The sequence below is a fragment of the Oncorhynchus tshawytscha genome, linkage group LG30 (genome assembly GCF_018296145.1).
Source record: "Oncorhynchus tshawytscha isolate Ot180627B linkage group LG30, Otsh_v2.0, whole genome shotgun sequence".
In the NCBI taxonomy this organism is placed as follows: domain Eukaryota; kingdom Metazoa; phylum Chordata; class Actinopteri; order Salmoniformes; family Salmonidae; genus Oncorhynchus; species Oncorhynchus tshawytscha.
In genome coordinates, this window is record NC_056458.1 from 14,498,082 (window position 1) to 14,524,026 (window position 25,945).

Sequence of the window (25,945 nt, forward strand, 5' to 3'; positions counted from 1 at the left end):
TTCAGTTATATCCTTAGTGGCTTAAAGCAAGTGGGATTTGACGTCCATTTAATGGATTATTTTGATTGATGGAAAAAGTCTGATTTTCTGCAAGTTCTCTTTTTATGACTCTGATGTAATTATTTTACCTAACTGCAGTGTTGTGTTAGCTACTCTGAAAATATAGTTTACCAAGCTACCAATTACTTCAGACTGAAAGAAGTTAAGCTACACTGAAGTTATCCTTAAATATATACACTTCAAGGTCAAAGTATGCAAACACATTTTGGATTCTTGGAGATTTGTGAAAAATTATCATTCACTACAAATTGCAAGAACAGGTCACTCTGGTGTCAGATGTTAACAGAATATGTCATTTGGCCTATTAAACAGAAAAACGATGATTCAAGTGAGATTTAGGCAGGTCTGATGCCGAAAAAGAAAACATTCTTCCCTACTTTATCCATATTTTCCTTTCTCTTAGCAAAAATATGGTGTGTAGTTCCAGTAGTTAGCTACACCACTACATTGCAAAAAAGTAATGTAAATACTAAAAAAACAATACAGAGATTTGAATTTAGTTCAACCACCACCAAGCTACTGCAAAATGTAATTAAATTACTAGTTGAACTACATGTAGTTCACTACTCCCCAACACTGCCTGACAGTCAGGGACATTGGAAAGTATTGAAGACAATGCAGGCATACCAATAGAGAATTAATCCTGCAAACAAAAGCATTTGTTTTGAGAAGAGGCGGTGAGCTGTCAGGTTAAAGTTTCAGAAAGAAAAGGGGACAATGAAGTCCACACAAAGCCATATTGAAATTCCTCCCAGTGTGGCCTTTCACATTAAAATGAATGACATTGTCTGGAGACCAGGTATTCCTCTGGGGGAATGGGTCATTGTCTGCCTGCAGTGAGGTTACAGTGTGGCTGCAAGTCACCGCGCCAAGGCTTTGACTGATGATGAGGCTGTGACACAAGCCACAGCTTCCTCCCAACAGAATGGCCTTTATGGATCTGGCAGATTTAAAACTTTTAAAGGCACTCTGAAGTAAAATATGACTGAGAAACCCCAGGCTATGCATCTTTGAAGCCTGTTTTGCATAATAGCAGCAAAATATATGCACGTTATATCATCTTGCCTCAGTAATGCTTGTAACGTAAACAGTAATAAGCACAAAACATTTCAATTCCGAGTTTTCAAGCAAGTTGTTTCAATAGAGTGGTCATGGTTATCCTCTGACTGTATTGGCTGGAACTTGATTGCTTGACAACCATTGTTAGGAGGGACATCGAATGTTATAGTAATGGTGGGAAGCTGATTTACTGATTTGAGATTCTGTGTAAAGAAATGTATGCTCCAGTGACTGATTTAACCTTCTTCTTGAGTTAGAATTTTCTCCACACTAAAACTTAGAGCAATTAGTCTTGGTGCATTTGTCATGAGTGCAGGCTGGTGCACATGCGTAGCTATAGGGGAAATTAAACTTTATTATATAAACTGACAGATGTATTGTAAGTCTAAGGAAAAGGCAAGTAACTCGATGGACTCCTTACACAAAGGAACAATATTTTCCCGGTTGACTGCTGTGTTTTTGAAGAGAGGGGAGAGTTTGAGCAGTTGACACCTCAAACAGCTCCGTTAGCTCAACATCTGCCATACCAAAGCAACTAACACACATGCCCAAATCCTAATAGTTATTTGATACAGGGAACAATATCCACGCATCAGAATTCTCTCTGCCATATTAGGGGAGCTGCTGTGCAATGATTCCAATGTTCCCAAATTTAGTCGGACTGAATTGTCTGCTGAAAGAAGAGGGTAGGAAGAAGCTCAGAAAACAGCAGTCCTCTGATACATTGTGCTGGCATTAAGATTGCCAGCTGCGTGACAAGTGCTATTATAGTGTGTCAGCATTTACCCCCTCAGAGCGAGGTTTGTAAAATAGCCTGGCTTAGCACACAAAAAGTATTTTCAGGATTTTTAATACATTTCTTGTTCTCTGTGTGTTGAAAGCAGAACCAGGGAAGAATCAAATCTCCAAGAATCAAACATGTAGAAAACATCACATATGAGTTTAATTTCTACATCTTAATAAAGAGGATGAACTAGTCTTATGCAATATTTCATTAAGACATTCCTGGGGGGAAGAAGTAGCCAAATAGAACTTGCTTTGTGATCGGACATTATGGCTATGGTGGTCTTCTGCATTTGGCATTGTCTGCTTTAGCACAGTTAACACTTTGTATCCGTGTTCTGGTCAGGTGCTAGAAGAACAGTGCGTGTCCACAGTCACATTGCAAGGCAAGGTTGCAGCTGTCTCCAAAAAAGGGAAGACTTGTTGGGTAGAGGAAGGCTCCGGTGTCAATGTGGCCGATCTCAGTGAGATTAAGGCCCAGTATCTGTTGCAGATGGTACTAATGGTGATAATATAGCTTCCCTAATAGCGTGTCTTTCCCCCTGCTGTCTTAAGCTATTAGCCAGCTGTTCCTCAAAAACAAAAACAAATTGTTTCTTGAGAAGACTATAATTAAAAAGGGAACAACCCTACTGAAACAACAACGAAAGAACAGGACTGTCATCTTTCTGTCTGTCAGACCAGAGCTGTAATACACACCCCAGGCACTAAAGCAGACCTGTTCCAACCCTATCACAACAGCTTTGGTTAGACTGCTCCTGTTTCTTCTGACTCCTGTCAGCTAATGTTGAAACTCTAGTTTCACAAGAGAGATTTGCCTTTTTCTAATTAGCTATTCAAATGAAATGGTGCATTAGCAAATGTAGTATGTTCCATACACATCTGTCTAGTCTTACTGTTAACCTATATTTGTGTTTACTGGTTGACCTTTCCATTGAGTGTGTTGAGGAGATTGAGATTACATTGTGTCAAATAATATACAATTATCCCCCCTTATTAATAACATTGTTCTGTGGTCGGCTGTTTCTGTAAAGTCCCTCCTGTGTATCACTGTTTATAGGCAGATAGACAGCAAATGTATGTCATTGCTTTGGGGTCTAACTTGTTCACAACCAGTGTGACAAAGAATCACACAAAGTGCTGAAAAGGTCAATAAGTTGTTTTAACGTTTTTAACCTTGTTTCCTCTTGACAGTGAACAGAATGTTCCCACGTGTTGGGTGGAGATCCTATTTGCATCTATATAGATGTCACCTGGTTATACAAGACAGACCAGCAGTGTGATACAAAGAGGGTCCATTTTAGATGTTGATATGATCACAAGCTATGCCCTCTAATCAAAAATACATATGTAAGTTGACTGTGATCCCCACAGTGGAATTGTTACATTGTGTTACTCTCAAGTAACCAATATGAGATTGAGTTGTCTTTCCCAATGACAGGCTGGGCTCCTTTTTGTTCCCTTGTGTACAATTACCCCATGTTCTTTTCTCATCCCTGGCTTGACTCTGAAAGGAGTCTCTTTGGTTTGGTAGTTAATATGGGGACGAGAGCGCCATCAGACACAAATCTGGTCAGGCCAAGACATGTACTTACTTTGATGTTATGTGTACATTTGGTGGGTTTTGGTTTAAACACATTAGATATTACTTTTCGGTTGTGCAGGGCTCAACATGTAAAGTGGTGTAATGCTCCTATAGAAAATGATCTGTGCTTTTATATGGTTTTATTGCAGTCTTTCCATGTTCCTGAGACAGGCCTTGACAATCAAAAGGCTGTTGTGTCATAGATGTTTCAACTTGCACTGAACCAGGTGTTTTGTGAGCCTACCAAGTTTTTTTTTCCTGGAAGAGGTGTTAGCTAGGCAGACTAGTCACAGTCGGCAGCTTCAATATCAGCTATTACTGCCAAATGATTTAGTTCTGGCTTCTCTAATGGTGAATTAGTGCTACAGATGCCTCTTATAGGATAGAAGACATCATTCATGCCAATGCAGCTCATTGAGCAAATCAATTGATCACATTACCCGTCTGTCTTAAATCCAAGGCTAGGGACTTTTTTTAAATTCACCTTAATGGAATTTATATTATAATCATTGACATGGGTCTCTCAGGCTACTCAGGTTATCCATTCTTCTAGTTTACCAAGTAAAACCTGTTTATTTGCTGGTTTTTGGGCAGAGGGTAATCAGTTCTGTGTGTAACCTGATCAGCAACACCAACACGGTGCCAGATCCTCATTTAGTCCAAGTGTTGGGAAAAGTACCTAATTTTCATACTTGAGTAAAAGTAAAGTTTCCTTACTTGAAAATGACTAAAGTAAAAGTGACAGTCACCCAGTAAAATACTAGTAAAAGTCTAAGTATTTGGTTTGAAGTATACTTACGTATCAAAAGTAAATGTAATTGCTCAAATATACTTGTACTTTTTTTGGGGGGGCAAAAAAGTATTTATTCAGCCACCAATTGTGCAAGTTCTCCCACTTAAAAAGATGAGAGAGGCCTGTAATTTTCATCATAGGTACACTTCAACTATGACAGACAATATTAGAATTTTTTTTTTTTTAAATCACATTGTAGGATTTTTAATGAATTTATTTGCAAATTATGGTGGAAAATAAGTATTTGGTCACCTACAAACAAGCAAGATTTCTGGCTCTCACAGACATGTAACTTCTTCTTTAAGAGGCTCCTCTGTCCTCCACTCGTTACCTGTATTAATGGCACCTGTTTGAACTTGTTATCAGTATAAAAGACACCTGTCCACAACCTCAAACAGTCACACTCCAAACTCCACTATGGCCAAGACCAAAGAGCTGTCAAAGGACACCAGAAACAAAATTGTAGACCTGCACCAAGCTGGGAAGACTGAATCTGCAATAGGTAAGCAGCTTGGTTTGAAGAAATCAACTGTGGGAGCAATTATTAGGAAATGGAAGACATACAAGACCACTGATAATCTCCCTCGATCTGGGGCTCCACGCAAGATCTCACCCCGTGGGGTCAAAATGATCACAAGAACGGTGAGCAAAAATCCCAGAACCACGCGGGGGGACCTAGTGAATGACCTGCAGAGAGCTGAGACCAAAGTAACAAAGCCTACCATCAGTAACACACTACGCCGCCAGGGACTCAAATCCTGCAGTGCCAGACGTGCCCCCCTGCTTAAGCCAGTACATGTCCAGGCCTGTCTGAAGTTTGCTAGAGAGCATTTGGATGATCCAGAAGAAGATTGGGAGAATGTTATATGGTCAGATGAAACCAAAATATAACTTTTTGGTAAAAACTCAACTCGTCGTGTTTGGAGGACAAAGAATGCTGAGATGCATCCAAAGAACACCATACCTACTGTGAAGCATGGGGGTGGACACATCATGCTTTGTGGCTGTTTTTCTGCAAAGGGACCAGGACGACTGATCCGTGTAAAGGAAGAATAAATGGGGCCATGTATCGTGAGATTTTGAGTGAAAACCTCCTTCCATCAGCAAGGGCATTGAAGATGAAACGTGGCTAGGTCTTTCAGCATGACAATGATCCCAAACACACCGCCCGGGCAACAAAGGAGTGGCTTCGTAAGAAGCATTTCAAGGTCCTGGAGTGGCCTAGCCAGTCTCCAGATCTCAACCCCATAGAAAATCTTTGGATGGAGTTGAAAGTCCGTGTTGCCCAGCAACAGCCCCAAAACATCACTGCTCTAGAGGAGATCTGCATGGAGGAATGGGCCAAAATACCAGCAACAGTATGTGAAAATCTTGTGAAGACTTACAGAAAATGTTTGACCTCTGTCATTGCCCACAAAGGGTATATAACAAAGTATTGAGATAAACTTTTGTTATTGACCAAACACTTACTTTCCACCATAATTTGCAAATAAATTCATTAAAAATCCTACAATGTGATTCTCTGGATTTTTTTTTCTCATTTTGCCTGTCATAGTTGAAGTGTACCTATGATGAAAATTACAGGCCTCTCTCATCTTTTTAAGTGGGAGAACTTGCACAATTGGTGGCTGACTAAATACTTTTTTGCCCCACTGTAAGTACCAAAAGTATAAATAATTTCACATTCCTTATCAAACCAGATGGCACAAACAAAGCATTTGTGTTTAGTGAGTCCACCAGATCAGCGACAGTATGGATGACCATTGATGTGCTCTTGATAAGTGCGTGAATTGGACCATTTTCCTGTCCTGCTAAGCACTCGAAATGTAACAAGTACTTTTGGGTGTCAGGGAATCTAGTGGAGTAAAAGTTAGTTGTAAAAAATATAAATAGTATATTTACAGTTCATATACTGAAATCAGTCAATTGAAATAAATTCATTAGGCCCTACTCTATGGATTTCACATGACTGGGAATACAGATATGCAACTGTTGGATACAGATATCTTGAAAAAAATGTAGGGGCGTGGATCAGATAACCAGTCAATATCTGGTGTGACCATCATTTCCTTATGTAGTGCGACATCTCCTTCACATAGGGTTGATCAGGCGGTTGGTTGTGGCCAATGGAATGTTGTCCCACTCATCTTCAATGGCTGTGTGAAGTTGCTGGATATTGGCGGGAACCTGATCATGCTGTCATACACGTCGATCCAGAGCATCCCAAACATGCTCAATGCGTGACATGTCTGGTGTGTATGCAAGCCATGGAAGAACTGGGGACATTGTCAGCTTCCAAGAATTGTGTACAGATCCCTGCGACATGCATTATCATACTGAAACATGAGGTGATGGTGACGGATGAATGGCACGACAATGGGCCTCAGGATCTCGTTGTCACAGTATCTCTGTGCATATAAAATGCCATCTATAAAATGTAATTGTGTTCATTGTACTTAGCTTATGTCTGCCCATACCATAAACCCACCGCCACCGTGGGGCACTCTGTTCACAACTTTGACATCAGCAAATCGCTCAACCACACAACGCCATACACGTTGTCTGCCATCTGCCCGGTTGTGAGGCTGGTTGGACGTTCTGCCAAATTCTCTAAAATGACTTTGGATGTGGCTTATGGTGGCTTTTGGGGCGGCAGGGTAGCCTAGTGGTTAGAGCATTGGACTAGTAACCGAAAGGTTGCAAGTTCAAATCCCTGAGCTGACAAGGTGCAAAATCTGTCGTTCGACCCCTGAACAGGCAGTTAACCCACTGTTCCTAGGCCGTCATTGAAAATTAGAATTTGTTCTTAACTGACTTGCCTAGTAAAATAAAGGTAAAACATTTTTTTTTAAAGAGAAATTAAAATTAAATTCTCTGGCAACACCTTGGGTGGACATGCAGTCAGCATGCCAATTGCACACTCCCTCAAAACTTGAGACATCTGTTGCATTGAGTGACAATTTTTTTTTAGAGTGGACTTTTATTGTCCCCAGCACAAGGTGCACCTGTGTAATGATAATGCTGTTTAATTAGTTTCTTAATATGCCACACCTGTCAGGTGGATGGATTATCCTGGAAAAGGATAAATGCTCACTAACAAGTTTGTAAACAAATTTGTGCACTTTTTTAATGTATTTTTTTAAATAAGCTTTTTGTGCGTATGAAACATTTCTGGGATCTGTTATTTCAGCTCATTGAACATGGGACCAACACTTCACATGTTGCATTTACATTTTTGCTCAGTATACTTAAGTAGTACTTTAAAGTATTTTTATTGAAGTACTTAAAACCACTGATTTAAGTCCTTCCTGTAACAGTACAGTTATGAAAATTCCCTCTGAATTCAGATCACCCTCACTCACATCAAATGCTGCCTGGGAATGTCAGTGAGCAATATTCTACATCCACTGAAAGGTTTGTTTTCGCCTCAAGCAAGACTGCAGTCTCTCAGATAGGAAATGTAGCGAGGGTAACATTTGGAAATACTATGAATCATATTTCTTGTCAAATACATCTTAAAGCTGTATGTACATTGCTAATGTATTACCTCAAAATAATTTGGAGAAAGTTATTATTTAGAATCATATGTACTTGTTGCCAGTGGACTGGTCAGAGTCAGATTGTATTATTGAGATATTTTTCTGACTGGGGGAAAGTAAAGAGATCACGTATTCCATGTCAAACCTGATGGGGGAAGAAAGGAGCCAGCCTCATCGTCTCTTTCCTCTGACCTGTGGCATTCTCTCCTCCTAACCAAAGCGATGGGAATGTGGGCAAAAGTCATGAACGTATCTGGGGAACCTGCCCCAGGAATGCTTTGCTTGTCCAATTGAGGCTTGAACAATAGTTGTGAATGTCCATTTCCTAGCAAAGAAAGATAAATATTGAACACTGTTACAAATGTTTAAAAAAAACATTTTACCCCTTATAGTTTGTTCAGTTGCATTATGAATCTTGCCTGCCTGTCAGGTTTTGTCCTGAGCTACTGTTGCCATGCTTTTGCATATGGGAACAGTCCTAAGGTCAAATGCGTTCTTCAGACTTATTATCAGCAATGACTTGCTTCTGTGCTGCCGGGCGTGAGCAAGACAAATTATGCTGCCTTGCTGGACCCAAAGTAGCTAATTACCTTCCCCAAACCAAGGCAAAACTGAGAAAAAAAGCAGAGAACACGAGTTGTGTAAGCAGTGTTGAGGCAACTTTTAAAAAGAAGTTTAAAAAGTTGTGCTTTTTATATGCCCCATTGATTTGTATACATTTCTTTCTATACACTTTTCCGAGTACCCTTGAAGGGATGCAACAACAGAAGAGGCACTATCTGAACATCTTTATGGTGGTTTTAGTTTTGCATTGGTCTGGAGTGGTTGACCATTTCGTATACTGGAAATACCTCTGATTCAAATGTATGTCCATAGCTAGTGCTAGCTAGTAGTCTCCTGTGGTAATTGTGTGATATATTTATTTCCATGTGCCATGCAGCCAAATATATTCCTGGTACGTTATCCAGGGCACCTGCCTCAGAAACACATCACAGAGAAATGTTGTCAAAGCCCCTTTGATACTGAACAGAAAATCTCCCCCTCTTATCGAGTAGCAGGGTATGGATGTCACCTTCCTCTCCGATCCCAGGTAATAGTCTGTTTACCCCTGCATATTATAACACAGCATGTCTCATCATGTCATCCCTGTCTCCATGAGGCCACCTGGATATATCCTCATTAGAAGCACATATCACAGTCAGAGGCAGACGCCTAAAAAAAATGAATTTAAGGAGCATCCTGAGGACCTTGTGGTATGGAGCGCTCTTCTATCACTCAGTGTGTTTTGGCCACCGTTCAGATCAGGCCTGGTCTGCTGGGCTGCCTCTAGGCCCCCTGGGTCTACAGCCTGTAGCCGGTTTCCTCAGCAGATCAGAGTCCATCTGGGGTTGGGCTTCCTCCAGGACTGAAAACGTGTCTCTCAGGACCACAGTGACCCTGGACTGCCTCTGTCTCCAACCTGTTTAGAAATGACCTAGATTTTATTTACTGTACTCATTTTTGTATCTAGATTTAAGAGTGTAGATAAGTCAGTATTTCCACATCTCAGAAAAAAAAATATTTAAACATAGTTTTTGGTACGAGGCCCTTGTGGTCAGAGTGGCATAGCTGTTTAAAAGAGTTACCACCCCTCAAATGTAGGCTTTAAAAGTCCAGTTGATGTTCATGCTTGCCTCAGTTGCCGAGTTGTATTTTTATGGTGGTGAATTTTATGTGGTGAATCCCACTCTCATTTCTAGGTGGAATTTATCATTTAGAAATCTTGTTTGTATTTTACAGCATAAGCTGGGACACATTTACTCATACGACAAGAAGGAGGTGTGGAAAGATTTTCAGTTGAAAAGTAAATGTCTAAATTGGTCATACAGCAGGCACTTTTCTGCTTCTGTGTCTGATATCAAGTGTTTATAGCGTGGATATGTGTGCGTGTTTTATACACGTTTATATGTGTTTAAGCACTGTGTAGTAGACAGATATGATTTCTCTGCATTCAACTTGTCTGCTGTGCACTTCTATGATGTGACTGATAATTGTCCAGTGAGTTATTAGGTTTAGCCATTGGTCACTGTTCGATGTGTAGGAGGGTGTTACTACACTGAATCAAACCCCAGTCACAGTGACAACTCTTCATACTGCCACTGGCCTTTTGCAGAATCCTTAGCCTGCTTGAAGGTAATTGGGATCATTCGATAATTCACACAGCCAGCCTTGGGCTTCAGTCTTCAGTCCACGAGAACTTATGTACTCCAAACTGGGCTCTTGATCTGGAAGAGTCACAGCCATGTTGCCAATTACTGTATCACTGTAATCTCAGGCAGCTCCATGCGCTGGAGACCAGAATAGACGTAAAAGCACATTTAGTAAGGAGGGTGATTAATACTCTCTCCGCCTGTTGGGGGCATCTGTTGCCCCAGGGTTTACCCTTCCTTCTTCGATATGTATTTCAACATTTCAGTGAGGGTATGGCAACTTTATGATAACACATTACCAGCCCTCTAGCTGTTTAACTGTGCCTGATCAGGGGCATCATGCACCCCAAAAATCTGAGGGGGCACAAAATACGTGAGGATGGCTGGGGTGTGGTCCGAAACAGCCTTTTCCTGCAATCTAGAGCCTTAATAATTGTGCATAAATCTATCTAAAAAAAAAAATATATATGTCTGTATCCTCATGACTGGTGTTTCTTGTTTAAAGAAACTAAATATGCTTCTCTGCATCTCTGCTAAAATCTGGGTAAAAGATTGAAAGGAATGTGACACTTAGTCAGTTAATGCTTGCTTACATGTAGTACATTTAGTCTACCAACCTCTTCAGCTAAGATAGTTGGCTACTCTAACTTGATTGATAGCCTGAAATGGCTTCTTGACAGCTAGTTTTGAGGTTGGTAGATTGGGAACCTATCTGGACTAGCTAAAGCCAACTTCATACAATTGCTAAGTGGCAATGTTTTTTTTTGCAGGACAAGTCTGAGAGGACAAATTCTATTTACAATGACAGCCTACCACAGACAACATTGGGCCAATTGTGCTCCACCCTATGGGACTCTCAATCACAGCTAGATGTGATGCAGCTTGGATTTGAACCAGGGACTGCGGTGACACCTCTTGCTCTAAGATACAGTGCCTTTTACCTCTGCGCCACTCGGGAGCCCATAAGGAGCCCTGTGCCCCCTATGGGCATGACACCTCTGTGCCTGATCCTCTGTAACTAAGTCAAAATAGTTTGAAGTAGTACTTAAGTCATTTTTGGGGGGTATCTGTACTTAACTATTTATATTTCTGACTACGTTTACTCCATGACATTCCTAAAGGAAATATGTACTTTTTACTCCCATACATTTTCCCTGACACCCAAAAGTGCTCGTTACATTTCAAGGACAGCAATATGGTCCAATTCACGCAGCAATATGGTCCAATTCACGCACCGACTCACTAAACACAAATACTGCATTTGTAAATGATGTCTGAGGGTTGGAGTGTGCCCCTGGCTATCTGGGGAAAAATATATAAAAAATAACCTTTGTGCCATCTGGTTTGCTTAATATAATGAATTTGATGTATAGCTTTTAGTTTTTACTCAAGTATGACAATTCAGTACCTTTTCCACCACTGTACTTACATACATTCAAACCCCAGATACTTTTAGACTTTTACCAAAGTAGTATTTTTCTGGGTGACTTTCACTTTTGCTTGTTATTTTCTATTTATTTTACCAGGCAAGTCAGTTAAGAACAAATTCTTATTTACAATGATGGCCTACCCTGGCCAACGCTGGGCCAATTATGTGCCGCCCTATGAAACTCTAAACTAGGGACTGTAGTGATGCCTCTTGCTCTGAGAAGCAGTGCCTTAGACCGCTGCGCCACTCGGGAGCCCCTATTAATGTACCTTTTTACTTTAAGTCAAGTATGACAATTGGGTACCTTTTCCACCACTGGACATGAACTGGCCATCTGCTTTACAAATCCTTGTTGAGGGCAAAATGTCTTGGTTCGTTGAAATTGCTGTGATACTTAAGTGATGCACGTGGCACGAGGGCCTCTGTAAACCACAGTATAGCCCGTTGACACAAAAGCCATTATTCCACAATGAACTCTAAACAATGACCAGTCTGTATTTGAGCAACCTTAACCAAGGAATTGGTTTAGGGGTGAATGGTATCACAGGCCTTTTTATACTGTACCCCATGAATGGCTGTACCTTTCTGTTTACATGATATGTTCCGCTTGGCAATTATATGAAGTACAAACAGAATCAACCTGAAGCAAAACAAACAGAAAATGTGTACAATATGGCAATCGTTTTTATAACGCTACAGTAATCATTTATTGACCGGTACTAACTGTTTCAGATGCAGTCTTTTGAACAGGAAAGCAATATCCATATCTAAAATATATACCGAAACAAAAATATAAACGCAACATGCAACAATTTCAACCATTTTACTGAGTTACAGTTCATTGAAGGAAATCAGTCAATTTAAATAAATAAATTAGGCTCTAATCTATGGATTTCATGTGACTGGGCAGGGGCGCAGCCATGGGTGGGCCTTGGAGGACATAGGCCTGCCCACTTAGGAGCCAGGCCCACCCACTGGGGAGCCAGGCCCAGCCAATCCCCCACAAAAGGGCTTTATTGCAGACAAGAATACTCCTCAGTTTCATCAGCTGTCCGGGTGGCTGGTCTCAGACGATCCCGCAGGTGAAGAAGCCGGATGTGGAGGTCCTGGGCTGGCGTGGTTACACGTGGTCTGCGGTTGTGAAGCCGGTTGGATGTACTGCCAAATTCTCTAAAACGACAGAGGCTGCTTATGGTAGAGAAATGAACATTCAATTCTCTGGCATCCGCTCTGGTGGACATTCCTACAGTCAGCATGCCGTTTGCATGCTCCCTCAAAACTAGACATCTGTGGCATTGTTTTGTGTTACAAAACCGCACATTTTAGAGTGACTTTTTATGGTCCCCAGCACAAGGTGAACCTGTGTAATTATTGTGCTGTTTATTCAGCTTCTTGAAATGCCACACCTGTCATGTAGATGGATTACTTGGCAAAGGAGAAATGCTCACTAACAGGGATGTATATACATTTGTGCACAAAATTTGAGAGAAATAAGCTTTTTGAAAAATTGCTCATGGAACATATTACTAACACTTTACATGTTGTGTTTATATTTTTGTTCAGTATTTTAACACAATCACAGACTTGCAGGAAATGTTTTTAAGATTTGATGTATGTTGATTTTCTTTTTTGAGGCATTTGTTTTTCTTCCCTCTCTGCATAACAGCTCATTTGGGCTGTGGTTCCCTTACCCTCAAATTACTGTCAGAGCAAGAAGATGTTTTTCTGTTAGTTAATGATTTGCAGGCATGAAGGAAAACTATACCTGCCAATCTCCATTTTTAGCCAACATTGAAAATAGGACTAGGGGAAAACTACTTATGGTGAAATAAAGAAACGTTTCTTTCAGAGAGCCCAACATCCTTCAACTGCAAAAGAAAAGTAGTCAATAGCAAGTTTGCATAGTCAATTTTGTCTTCAACTCAAATGTACTGATCATTATATCTATATATTAAATAACTAAGTATGCAAAGTGCATGTTTGAATGTAGAGTGTATCCTGCCTTCTAGCTAGCCCGAGGCCTATTGAGAGTGTTGTATGAATGGTGACTGCTTTAGAGTGTCAGACTAGTTGCACTGCTCTCTGATATTCCATTGGATAGCCTAAATCCTCCAGCAGAGAGGCATTGTGGGATGGAGGGGTCTGCCAAGTCATGTGCTTGAATTCCCCCTTGGAATGTATGAAGGGGGGAGGAGAGTGTGGCGATGCCACTTATGAGAGCTCCTTTTCCCCCTTGGCTGTGAGAAGAGCTCAGTAGCATTGTGAGAGCATGTGAATGAATAAACTTCATTTGCATGGACTACGAATTGTAGCTCTTTAATTGGTAAAGAGAGAGAGAGAGAGAACCTGGGTGCTTCATGTTAAAATGAGAAAAGCAGAACGCTGTGATAATGATGTCCTATGAACTTTATCATTTGTCACTCTGTGGGTGGGGTTGTATCGCATACAATGTAACTTCAAACCTACATTTTATATTATTTTCCTGGCTTTGAATAAATTGACTTCACATTTTAGTCACAGACGAAAGTACATGTAAGTCTTATATATTTTCCCTCCCTAAAGCTGTATACTGTTTAATCATTTTCAATCAGAGAGGATGGAGGGGAAGGAGGGAGAGAAAAAGGGACAGATTGTGCAAAAACTTTAACGTTTCCATGGCAACTTGTTTATGCCCTAATGGTGCATCTTGTAAATCCGATTGGCGAGAGAATGAGGCCTTGTCTCCTCCAAAGCCTGAATGGAACTGCCTAGGCTCTAAGTGTGTAGGAGGCCCAAATGAGTGAAGAACAAAGGAGGGCTATTTTTCAGTCTTTCCACAGTTTGATAATGAGCAGCGCAGACAATGGAGATCAGTTTGCTTCTTCAACTTTGCCCATATTGCTTGAGTTTGTCCCCTTGCACCTGGTATATTTGACACGTATTTGATTAAGTAGTTTTGCTAGCAGTGGGAAAGATACTGGGACATTTGTGTTTTTATTTGATTAGATGTCTGCTTGGTTTGTTCAACCAGAGGCATGTATCAGTGATGGTTCACAGAAGTTGACATCTTCATTGACAGGCTGATTGAATGTCTGTGATTCAGTGTTTGACCATAATGGAGCCAAATGTCCGCCTGAGGTTGTAGCCTTGGGAAGTATATTTTAATGCAAATATGTTGACTCCTAAAACATCAATTTAACATTCAAACAAAATATTGACTTAATTTTTATGCTTTCATTTCAGAGCAAGGAGAACAATCAAAGTTTGTCTTAAATGAGTGTTAATTTAGCTTGTCACTCACTCAATGTTTTTAGAATGATCAAACATTAAGATAACTATGCTATAAAATGTTAACAGAAGCTGGCTTAATCTAGCAGCCGCTTATCTATAAGCAATAATTCCCCCACGGTTTAAACTGGGTGTTTTTCTAATGTTTATTAGATTATTGACTTTGAGGGGCTGTGTCTTGAGATTGAGAGCAGCAGTCACCATATTGTGTCTCTGCTGGACCCCAGTTAATTTTATTTTGCATGTGAGGCTGTGATAAGGGGTTGACCTGGTACCTAATTATGTTAAACAGGATCTCAGGGGCCTCGAAGCGGAGGCAGCATCAGGCCCAGGGTGGCAACGTACAGCAGGAGGAGAGGCAACCTGGTCATGGAGGATTAGCTCAATATTGAAATCAAATCCAATCTTTTTTTAATCTGTTTTCACAAATGCACTCAGTGCAACATTGCTATTTTTCCCTGCCCTGGAAGACCTTGACAATTGAATTTCAAGTCAATAGTTGCAGATGTTATTATGCTGATAGCTATTTTGCTTATTGTTATTGTATCACTATCCAGAATGAGACTGACCATTCATTGTTTTCCCCCCACTATTGTCTGTGATCGTTTATGTAAATGTGAGTTACTTGTTTGATTCTGCCTTTTTTAAGACCTTGAGTAAAACATCTCTATGTTGTAACAATGAATTATGGTGATTTGAACATGCTTGTACCCATATTCTATATAATGCATTTTATTTGAGGATCACCATGCATCCTAAACTGAAAAGGATCCTGGTGTGCTCACTGCACGTGCAGATAACAGCACTTTAAAACCCCACTGACTGTGGAGAGCTGTAATAATACCTGTCTTCTTCTGATGAAAAATGACCATTGAAAAGACATGAAAGGATTTGTATGACGGGCAAACTGAATGAAATGGCAACCATTGAGCACTCCTGATGAATATGCCAATCAATCTCATTCATATTCATTCCACTTTAAAACACACATAATACCCCACGGTCTCTGCTGATATCTGTCCCTGAAAATAATAGTGATGAATAAAAATATAAACTCCGGCCTGCCATGTTAAATTGTCACTCTTTAAACCACATTTCCTATGGAAACTAGAGTAGTGGGAGGATATTCAGAGCTTAAAGCCTTAATCGTGAAGATGACCTGTAAATTCCAGTGTTCAGTCTTGAATCTGAACAGTCTTTTGCTCGGCCTCTTAGCTCTTCTGAGCAGCAGTCCTGTTGGATCAGTACAAAGGGAATGGAGAATCTGTTTGGACATCTACTTGTAAAATGGTTAATAATGGTAATAATAGGCAGGCAAAGAAGCGTCACAGAACCTGAGACATCCTAATCAGCACAGAGCAGCAGCAGACATGGTATTATGTGGTTTTTAAGTTATCCTTGAGTTATATAATTCTCTGCCATCTACACTCTGTTGTTCATTTAGTCAGGTTTGGGGCATTTATTGTTGGTGTTTTTGTACTTGTACTATTCTCTATTTTTGTTGGCCCACGCAGAGTCGGCCAACTGTCAACAGCAATTGCTCTGCCAGTGTATAGAGAGATATCTAACATGGTTTTTGTCATATTTTTCTGTTGAAGTACTCCATTTTGAGATGCTTGTGTGAAGCCATAAAAGTGAACTGAAGAAGGGGCTACTGCTGAGAGACTACAGAATGAGACAATCAGTGTCGGTTTTGTAGACAGCTATGAATTATGTGTTGGTCATTTTAGTTTGAAATACAGTTGGTTTGGTTTCTTTTTTATACAGTATGTTGCTAGTTGACGGTTACCGCAAATGCAGTGAACTCTTTGTTAGCCGCATTACTTTGTGCTGGCCCGTGGCCGTTTACCTTATCCTCTCAGGGTCCCATGATCGCAAATACAGAGGATTATAGCAGAGAGAGCATTTCTGCTTTGTGGAGGTTTGAATGTTAAGGCATCTGCATGCTTCCCATCCGAAACAGTTCAGAACAGTTTTTGTTAGTTTTGGTCTCCGGTGATTGGTCAATAGTAGGGATTCTTTAATGACGTGTTTGTTGTCATTCAATAAGAGATGAATCGTTTCCATGAAGAAAAGAAAATCACTTCAGAAATACTGCACCAAACATCTTAGTTAGGAGTAAAATCGCACGACTAAGATCTCCTTGACAAAAACGTAAAAATGAATGACAGATTTCTTGAGTTATTTTAGACTTTTGAGGAAGTGTATACTGGCTACGGAGTCTCAAGATGGACAAACGGTACTATTGACGCTTTGTTTTTGTTGCTCAAGCAAAGGTCTTTTAAAGGAGTATGCGAGCACACTCGTTGGGTTCTCGGCTAGGTGCCAACCGAACCGAAGCATGCGAAAGTCTTTAGTTTGAGAAAGTTAGCTAACAGAGCTGCATTATGTAGCCTACACACGTTGAAGAATGCATTTCCTTTGGCTCAGAAACACATTGTAGACAATATGAAAACTAAAGCCAGACATTTGATCAGTCTCTGGAGAAGCCTGAGGATAAGGGCAAATCAAACGAGTTTGAGAAGCCAAACAGAGGACCCACTGTCTGAGAAACAAAGACAACACCAAGCTAACCGCAGGGCCAGGCAAACTGTGCTGACTCCAGACTGTGCACTCTGCTTGGTCTTTATGTACAGTATGGTAATAGTATGCCAGTTCTGTTTCAGTATATTTTTTATTACCTTTATTTAACTAGGCAAATCAGTTACGAACAAATTCTTATTTTCAATGACAGCCTAGGAACAGTAGGTTAGCTGCCTGTTCAGGGGCAGAAAGACAGATTTGTACCTTGTAAGCTCGGGGGTTTGAACTTGCAACCTTCCGGTTACTAGTCCAACACTCTAACCACTAGGCTACCCTGCCACACCATATGGGGAATAATAAGGCATCATCATCACTCCTAAACTGTTAGCGAGCACACGGCACCCTTTTTATTTCACAAATCATGAGTCTCATCATGCATGGCAAAGAGCTGTAATCCCACATAGAACCAGAGAACAAAGAATTGAGAGTGGGAGAGATCCTAATTACAGCATGTAGAGAAACAGGGTCGGTGCAGACAAGATACTAAAGGAGCCATGGTGGATTGACATAGTGGAACCAGGGCACATACTTTTCTCTAAGATACCATAGCAAACCATAACTAATGTTTCTCACAGACAGATAAAAGCAGGCAGACAGACAATGCTGACTGTTGATTAATTGTATGTGTGTTGAGTATTAGTCAGCCTCCTAACCACCAGGGCCTTAAGATGAGTCATGAAAGCTGTTTTCTTGTCAATTTAACCATGTACAAACTGGTCTGGAAGAGTGTATATGCAAATCAAATGTAAATAAGGATCAGATTGTCCCTTTCCGTCTCCACCGTAACCGAATACGTCATTATCAAATTGAGCAACGTCACTCTGGTAACTAGGACAAGGTTGTTTAGACTTTAAGCGGAACAAAAATACATTCAACACAGATTTGTTTGACTTCTTACAGTACCAGATCAAATATTGCCTACATCAGCTCTTCTTTTATAATGAATTGTGTGGATTAAGCATGTTGGCAGACCTAAGGGTTCTTATCAAGAAAGAAAAAAGGAACTGAAACCACTCAAAGTATCACACACCAAAGGCAATCAGCGGGTCCAAATCCTCAAATAGAATTCAGCAGTGTCTGTTGCTTTGAGTTAGAGAGAAGATATCAAAATGAATGTGAAAGATAAGGCGTGGAGCATCTCGATAAGGCATGCATGCCATCTGACCATCACAGTGCTGTGTGTTTATCTATACTCTCCCTCGCCGGGCGCAGATTAAGCTCAGTCAGGACCCCTGCAGCCCTCTGTCATACTGATTTCCTCTTGACATCTACCCTGGCAATGTGCTGTATGTTTGCTTTGTTTACAGTGTTTTAAATCAAAGGGAATTAATGTAAATTAATGCATGTGTTTACCGTATAACTGCTTGGGCTCTCGGTTGTTATCTGTGTGTTTGATGTTGTAAATACCCGCCCCTGCTTCCCTTAACCTGTTCCTTGCAACGAATTCACTCATGATTTATTTTGCACCGGCTTTAAGTGAAGTGAAATAACAAACAATCTACTCTATATTTGGGCATTTTCACACAGTTTTGAGCTATAGTTCAAATCGGTTAGAATAGTTTGATTATTTGTATTTCTTTCACTTGGCCCGGTTGGTTTCACATTTCCAAATGTCAAACAAACAAAAATTCCTTAACAAAACCACGTGCCCATGCAAGTCATTTGTTTTTTGGACAAAAATGTTCATGTTAAATCCATCCATGATTATTATAAAGAATCACTTTTGTTTCCCAATCTTCATATTGCTTTGGTTTTCCAACAACATGCGGGAGGAAACAGCGCAATTGCCGCTCTAACTGCGAAGTGAATATGCTATATTCAGTAGCCTATATTCCCGGTATAGCCCCCGTCTGCATTGGATGTGCTCCTAAATGCATCAACTCTCACAATGTTTCAAAGATATCAAATTATGCTCGCACTTAACAAACTAATATGACTACGCAACTCTGGTTCTTTTTCCTGTGTTTGGTCTGGACTGCGTTCTCACCTGCAAAGAACCACACCACCACTATATGAATTGAATCGGACCGAGACCACCCTTTTTGAACGAACCACGATGCTTTGTTTAGTGCGTAGACCAGTCCAAATGAACCGAACTAGGGGGATTAATGCACCAGAGTTCGGAAAAAACACTCCAAACCAATTTGGTGTGAATACCCCCTTAGTCGCTGTTCAGCCAGACACAGAAAAAACCCACTTGTGTGAAGAGAAGAATGGCATTTTACAGTGTTATTACACACTTACGCAATTAATGTGATGTATGCCCAAACGTTGCATGTATGGTTATTAGAATATTTGAAATATTCTAATATTTCTCTTGTCATATTTTGTCTGTTTCAGATTTCAGTATGGGAAGGGCTTGGTGATCTACCCAGAGATAGGGGACAAGCTGGACATTATCTGCCCAAAGGCAGACATGGGGCGGCCATATGAGTTTTACAAACTGTACCTGGTGAAGAAGGACCAGGCAGACCAGTGCAGCACGGTCATGGACCCCAATGTGTTGGTCAACTGCAATAAACCTGAGAAGGACATCAAATTCACCATCAAGTTTCAGGAGTTCAGTCCAAACTACATGGGCCTGGAGTTCAAAAAGAACATCAACTACTTCATCACATGTGAGTATCTGGTATTTTACCTTACTGATGTATCTTATTTTACACCATCTATAAACATTTTATTGATGCTTACAAATTACAACATAATTGTTCATGGATTGTTCATAGTTTAAAGGGATAATTTGGGATTTTTGAACTACTTCCCCAGAGTCCGATGAACTTGTGGATACCATTTTTTATGACTGAGTGCAGTTTGAACTAAGTACTAGAGTTAGTGCAATGACTGGATGTCTATGGGTATCCATGTTAGCAAAATACCCATACACTTCCAGTCATTGCGCTAACGCTAGCTAGCATTGGCTCACGAAACTATCTCTAACTTCCTTCATAGCAAATACATAAAACTCTGACACTGGGGAAGAAGATAAGGGCCATCCTTGCCAAAATCGCGAAGTATCCCTTTAATACAGTCCTGACATGGAATACAAAAGATTCACAAGGCACTTAAATGCAATGAGGCTTTTCCTAAATCTACAATTTAGAAATGGGTATTGCAATGCTGCGATAAAATCAAACAATTGTAATTTCCATGGGCTTAACGTTCCATAGTATGCAACATATAGAAGAGGTACTGTACTTACTTGTGCCTTTGACTTGGAATTAAAGCTTATATAAAATATTTGCTGTGGAGCATGTAACTTTCTGAAAGAGACTTGTCTAGTACCACTGAATTGATTATCCTGCTGAGCCTGAAATCATTACAGCTCACATTAACCTCCCATGGCCCCCCATAAACATTTTCTTAAGGTCGTCAGAATATAATGTGTGTTGAATAAAAGCCTTATCAAGTAGTCCTTGGTCAGGAATGCCTCAGCAGCCTTGATATCTTTTTGACCCATTGTGTTTAAGTGCAGCCATTACTAGCCTAGCTCTCCCTGCTCAGCGCGACTCTAAACGCAGTGGCGTTTCTGAATTTTCTGAGGCAAAATCGTTTCTGTCAGATCCGGTCAGTTGCAATAACATTAAAACTCAGTGGCAGAGGGGTCAGCTCCAGTCAAGCAGGCCTGATTTGTTCTGTTACACATCGCTGAGCCGGGCCCATTGGCTCTGACATCCTAACACCAGCACATAATCGACTTCAACTGACTCCACAGGCCCACGGCTGCTTTTCTTTAACCCTCTAATCCACATGGTATGTCTTTAGACAATCACTGGTGGCTGGCTGGGGAAGGTACTCTGCTATTGTCCTATCCTCTCAGAGATCTAGCATTAGAACATCAACGACACCATAATGTCCAGTCTCACTAATGTCTTCCAACCCAACGTGAATGACCCATGAAAAAAAAGGCTTGCCGTTTTGATGCTTCCCTGTGAGGAAAGCAAACATATTGCATATTTGCCACCAACCGATTACATTTTTGACTATCCTTGAAAGTAGTCAGTATATTTTTCTCATGTTCTTTAGTCTTGTTCCAAAAGAACGATTTATGTGGTTTCACGAGTAAATGGGCCACATTTATCAAAACGTGTGCACACTGAATGTGTCAGAGGTGTCCCAGCCACACATGTACAGTATGTTGGATCAGGTATCCAGTATCCTTTTGACATCCATTTGATAAACAGTGCCTCTTTTTTTGTTTAAACACCCTTCATATAGGGGAAATGAGCTCAAGTGCTTGTTTAATTAGTGAACTCTGTAGCTTTCTGGGTAGTGATGGATTAGTGATGAAGACGAGAGGCGAGGCAGAGTGCACTCTACACTGCTGATTCAATTGTTTCCTCGTAAATCAAAGTATGGTTTAATACAACGCAGGACGTCTATTGCCAAGAGTGCTGCTGTCAGTGTGAGTCTCTCTGAGATCTTACTGACTTTGTGTCTTTGATGATCTGATCAATAGTGGTCAACTTCTATATTTCAATACATTAAGAACACCTTCCTAATATTGAGTTGCTGACCCCCTTGGGTGGTGGACCCTTCTTGATATACAAGGGAAACTGTTGAGCGTGAAAATCCCAGCAGCTTTGCAGTTCTTGACACAAACCTCCTACTACCATACCACATTCAAATGCACTTAAATATTTTGTTTTACCCACTCACCATCTGAATGGCACACATACACAATCCAAGTCTCAATTGTCTCAAGCCTTAACAATCCTCCTTTAACCAGTCTCCTCCCCTTAATCTACACTGATTGAAGTGGATTTTAAAAGTGATATCATTAAGGAATCATAGCTTTCACCTGGATTCACCTGGTCAGTCTATACCATGGAAAGAGCAGGTGTCCTTAATGTTTTGTACACTCAGTGTATGTCAGACACAGACAAGAAATAAAATATATATGTTCGTAAGCCATTGACAATATAATCTGTTATACAATATGTCCATATTAGAACATATGTAATTAGTTTACTTGTTGGTGTATTGAAACCTCATTTTCAGAAAATTGGCAGAGATCCTAGGGGTTACATTTAGAGTGTACTAAGGGCGTATAAAAGCTGTTTTATGGGTCCAAGTAGTTTTTATGACATTAGGGAAAATAAAGTGCCTCGAAGAGTTTCCCTGTTGAGGTCAGATCTTTGTTTCCTTTGACTCAAAACAACTGACCATGAACATTCCTCAGACAGTACAGATTAATCATACACGTTTTTCAATTGGTATGCCAAATTGTCTCAATCTAACTCTGTGATAACAATTTTTCTATTAGGTATCACTCGATTGATAAGATTAAACTTCCCTGGCACTTTAATATTGTCTCGAGGCAATGGGACACAGCTGGTCCAGCTTTGTGTGCACTTTAACTCTCTCTCTCAGAATAACTGTGGCTTTATGACAAACTGTGCTTGTTTTACTGATCTGTGGCAAAGTAGCCTCATCAAGGCTTCATCAAAGATTTGTATACTGCTCTGTAAACATCATCTGACCAGAGATAATGCCTCTAATTAGCTCCAGTGATTGGTGGATAATACAGTACACAGAGAAGGCTAGCATTAACTTTTAACTCCATCTCTCTTCTAAGAATAAAAATATATGCTCTGGCATACAGGGCCAGCATTATGGGCGGGCCTTAGGGGGCTTGGCCCACCCTACCTTACCTCCTTGCCCATCCAAGTAAAATATAGAAATATTTATAATTTATTTGACAGAGACGCATGCCGACAGACAGACGCATCAATCTCAGATAAAGCATCCGAGCGAGCGAAACAGTGCCCCTCTGTCTCTGTATGTGTAGCCCATATATCTGATGCCATACTCTTTTTGACCAGACAGCATCAGATACATGGGCTACATATAGTAATACAGAGTGGCGCTGTTTCACTCACTCCGATGTTTTCTCCTGGGAGAGAGTTTAAGCAGAGAGGAAGAGACGAAGCGAAAGAGGCTCACTCTTGCCAAAATCTGTCGAGAATAACCTCTGTGCGTTTCTATGGGCTTAATATGCAGACCTGAGCTTGTCAACTGCATTCTCGCCTTTGGGACAATGACTCCCATTGTTAGGGCGGAGACATGAGCATCTCTTCATTATATACAGTTCTCTGGTTTCAAGCAGGCTCTTGCGAATTGGAAAGGAAAGACCTAAGCTTGTCAACTGCACAGTGCACTGTTCAGATGCTGGCTTTACCTAAAATAAATGTATGTTTTGCCAGTATTATATCATTACTCCTAAATAAAAAAATTCAAAGCACCTCACCAGAGAGAATGACTTAGCCACAGAGGATCACTAGCTTCTTTAAATAATTTGCTGTGGATTGTTTCAAATATCAAACGCATAGAGCTACAGTGCCTTCAGAAAATATTCACGCCCCTTGACTTTTTCAACATTTTGTTGTGTTAGACTGAATTTAAAATGAATTTAAGTGAGATTTTTCAGCCATTCCCAAACCTGCGACCAAAAACAAGCTACACACAGTATGGGCAGTACCAAAACAAGTAATCTAATATATTTAACATTCTATTGGTTGCAAGAATTCTGTATAATAATTTACATTTTAAAACATTTTGTGTATCAGTACATCAGAAATCTCCTCCAAACTATTTTGCAACCTGTATGGTGCAGCTATACATTTTTTGGTCCTTAAATGAAACTGGTATACTTTTATTTATCACAATTTTAATGCAGGGCCGACAGACAAGTTCCTTACCTTCTCCCCCTTCCACTAGCCTCCTCCATTTTTGCAGTAATGATGCAATCAGTTGGTTATAATTTTGGATAGAGCAGACATTTCTATATATATTTGTTAACTGCATGTGTGGCATACCAGTCCTATTTTTTATATAATCTTTTTTTTTTATATATACTTTTTTATCAATTAGTATATTTCCGTTTATATAACGGAAATATATATATTTTTCTAATATTTGTTCTGTCTTTTCTGGTGGATTAAATTGAAATTTCAACCAGCTTTCTATGGCTTGTTTTAAAAATAGCAATATTTTGGAGATTTCATTTTGAAATAACCAAAAGTGAGAGGTTTTACTAATCTGCTAGAGAACCCATTTGGATTTAAATATAGTTTATGTATGACTGAAGCCTTTAGTGAGAGGTCCAATGCTTTAATATTTAATCATTTCTGCCTTCTGAATTCATATTAAAGTGATAATGCCAGAGAAGTTGGTGTTTGAAGGATACGTCTCGGGCCGGCAAATCGTGCCAATATATCCTCCATTATCAGTCTTACACAACGGGTTACCGTTGATTGACATAATGATTGACATATTTTCATTTTAAAAAATGTATTCATACTATTTCATCCTTCCACAAGATATAGTTCCTACCCAAATAGGCACATACATTTTTAAAAAGCAAGTCATTAGGTGTAGGCAGGGCAATAAGTAAATAGGTAAACAGGAATATGACTAAAGAATTAATCAGGGTGATTTTTCCACAAATGGACTGGTGTTGTCCTTTCTTTCCAAGGTAGCAACATCTTGTCTAATTTTCTATAAAAATGTATTGTAGTGAGATAATTTCTTTCTTTCAGGATATGAATACAGAGAATGTCCACTTCACCGTCTGACTATTTTATTGGTAAAATACACTGCAATGTAAAATTTGTATATCATTTCTTCATTGTCTTTTGTTTGGAGTGCTCCATGTGAACAATGAGCATGAATCTGGTGTATCTGTTCTGATAATGTTGAGGGAGAGCTGCGTGTGAGCATGCATAGAAGTACCTGACCTGCTGCGTGCAAATGTAGGAAAATACCCATCTGGGGATGTCTGATTTCTGTTTGTCTTAACTCACCACATCCACCACTTATAACCTGAGCTACTCAGTCATTTTTCTTCACCTCACACAGTAGCCTAAGTCAGTGGAGTATGTTTTTTAACATCCGTTGCGAATTATAATAGTTCCTCACCGGCCTTGATAATCACCAAGCCTCAGTGTGAAAGAGCAAAACATCATGATCTGATGATCCCATATATCCAGTGGAAATGCCTTAAAATAAAGTACCTGATGTTTTTTCCCTTACTCAAAAATAGCTTTCTGTCCTGAGCTCACTGGCGCTGGAAACTGAGGGCCCGGAATAGGCTAGTTACAATGTTACAAGTTCGCTAGCTACAGCTTTGGGCCACACCCAGTTGATTGATTTGATACAATGTTGCCCTTTACTAGTGATAGCTCAAATCAAGACAGATTAAAAGGGAGGCAGAGAAGAGAGATGAATGTGATTGAAAGTACATGACTGTATCAGGATATTTTCTGTTTTTAATTGTTGGCTTTAGACCTACAGTGCGTTCGGAAAGTATTCAGACATTCCCCTTTTCTACATTTTGTAAAGTTTCAGCCTTATTCTAAAATGGATTAAATAAATAAAAAATCCTCATCAATCTACACACAATATCCCATAATGACAAAGCGAAAACAGGTTTTTAGAAATGTTTGCAAATATAAGTCTTATTTATATAATTTTTCAGACCCTTTGCTATGAGACTCAAAATTGAGCTCAGGTGCATCCTGTTTCCATTAATCATCCTTGATGTTTATACAACTTGATTGGAATCCACCTGTGGTAAATTAAATTGATTGGACATGATTTGGAAAAGCACACACCTGTCTATATAAGGTCCCACAGTTGACAGTGCATGCAACAACAACA

At 40.0% G+C, this 25,945-nt stretch overlaps 1 protein-coding gene across 2 annotated transcripts in view; it reads left to right on the top strand.

The window, feature by feature from the left end:
* LOC112250250 (ephrin-B1-like) overlaps nt 1–25,945 on the top strand; it is an 80,945-nt gene that overhangs the window by 24,993 nt on the left and 30,007 nt on the right. For both annotated transcript variants that reach the window (XM_024420230.2, XM_024394301.2), the window contains exon 2: nt 19,628–19,905. In XM_024420230.2, the coding sequence (XP_024275998.1) occupies nt 19,628–19,905 (278 nt within the window). The remainder of the gene's footprint in view (nt 1–19,627; nt 19,906–25,945) is intronic.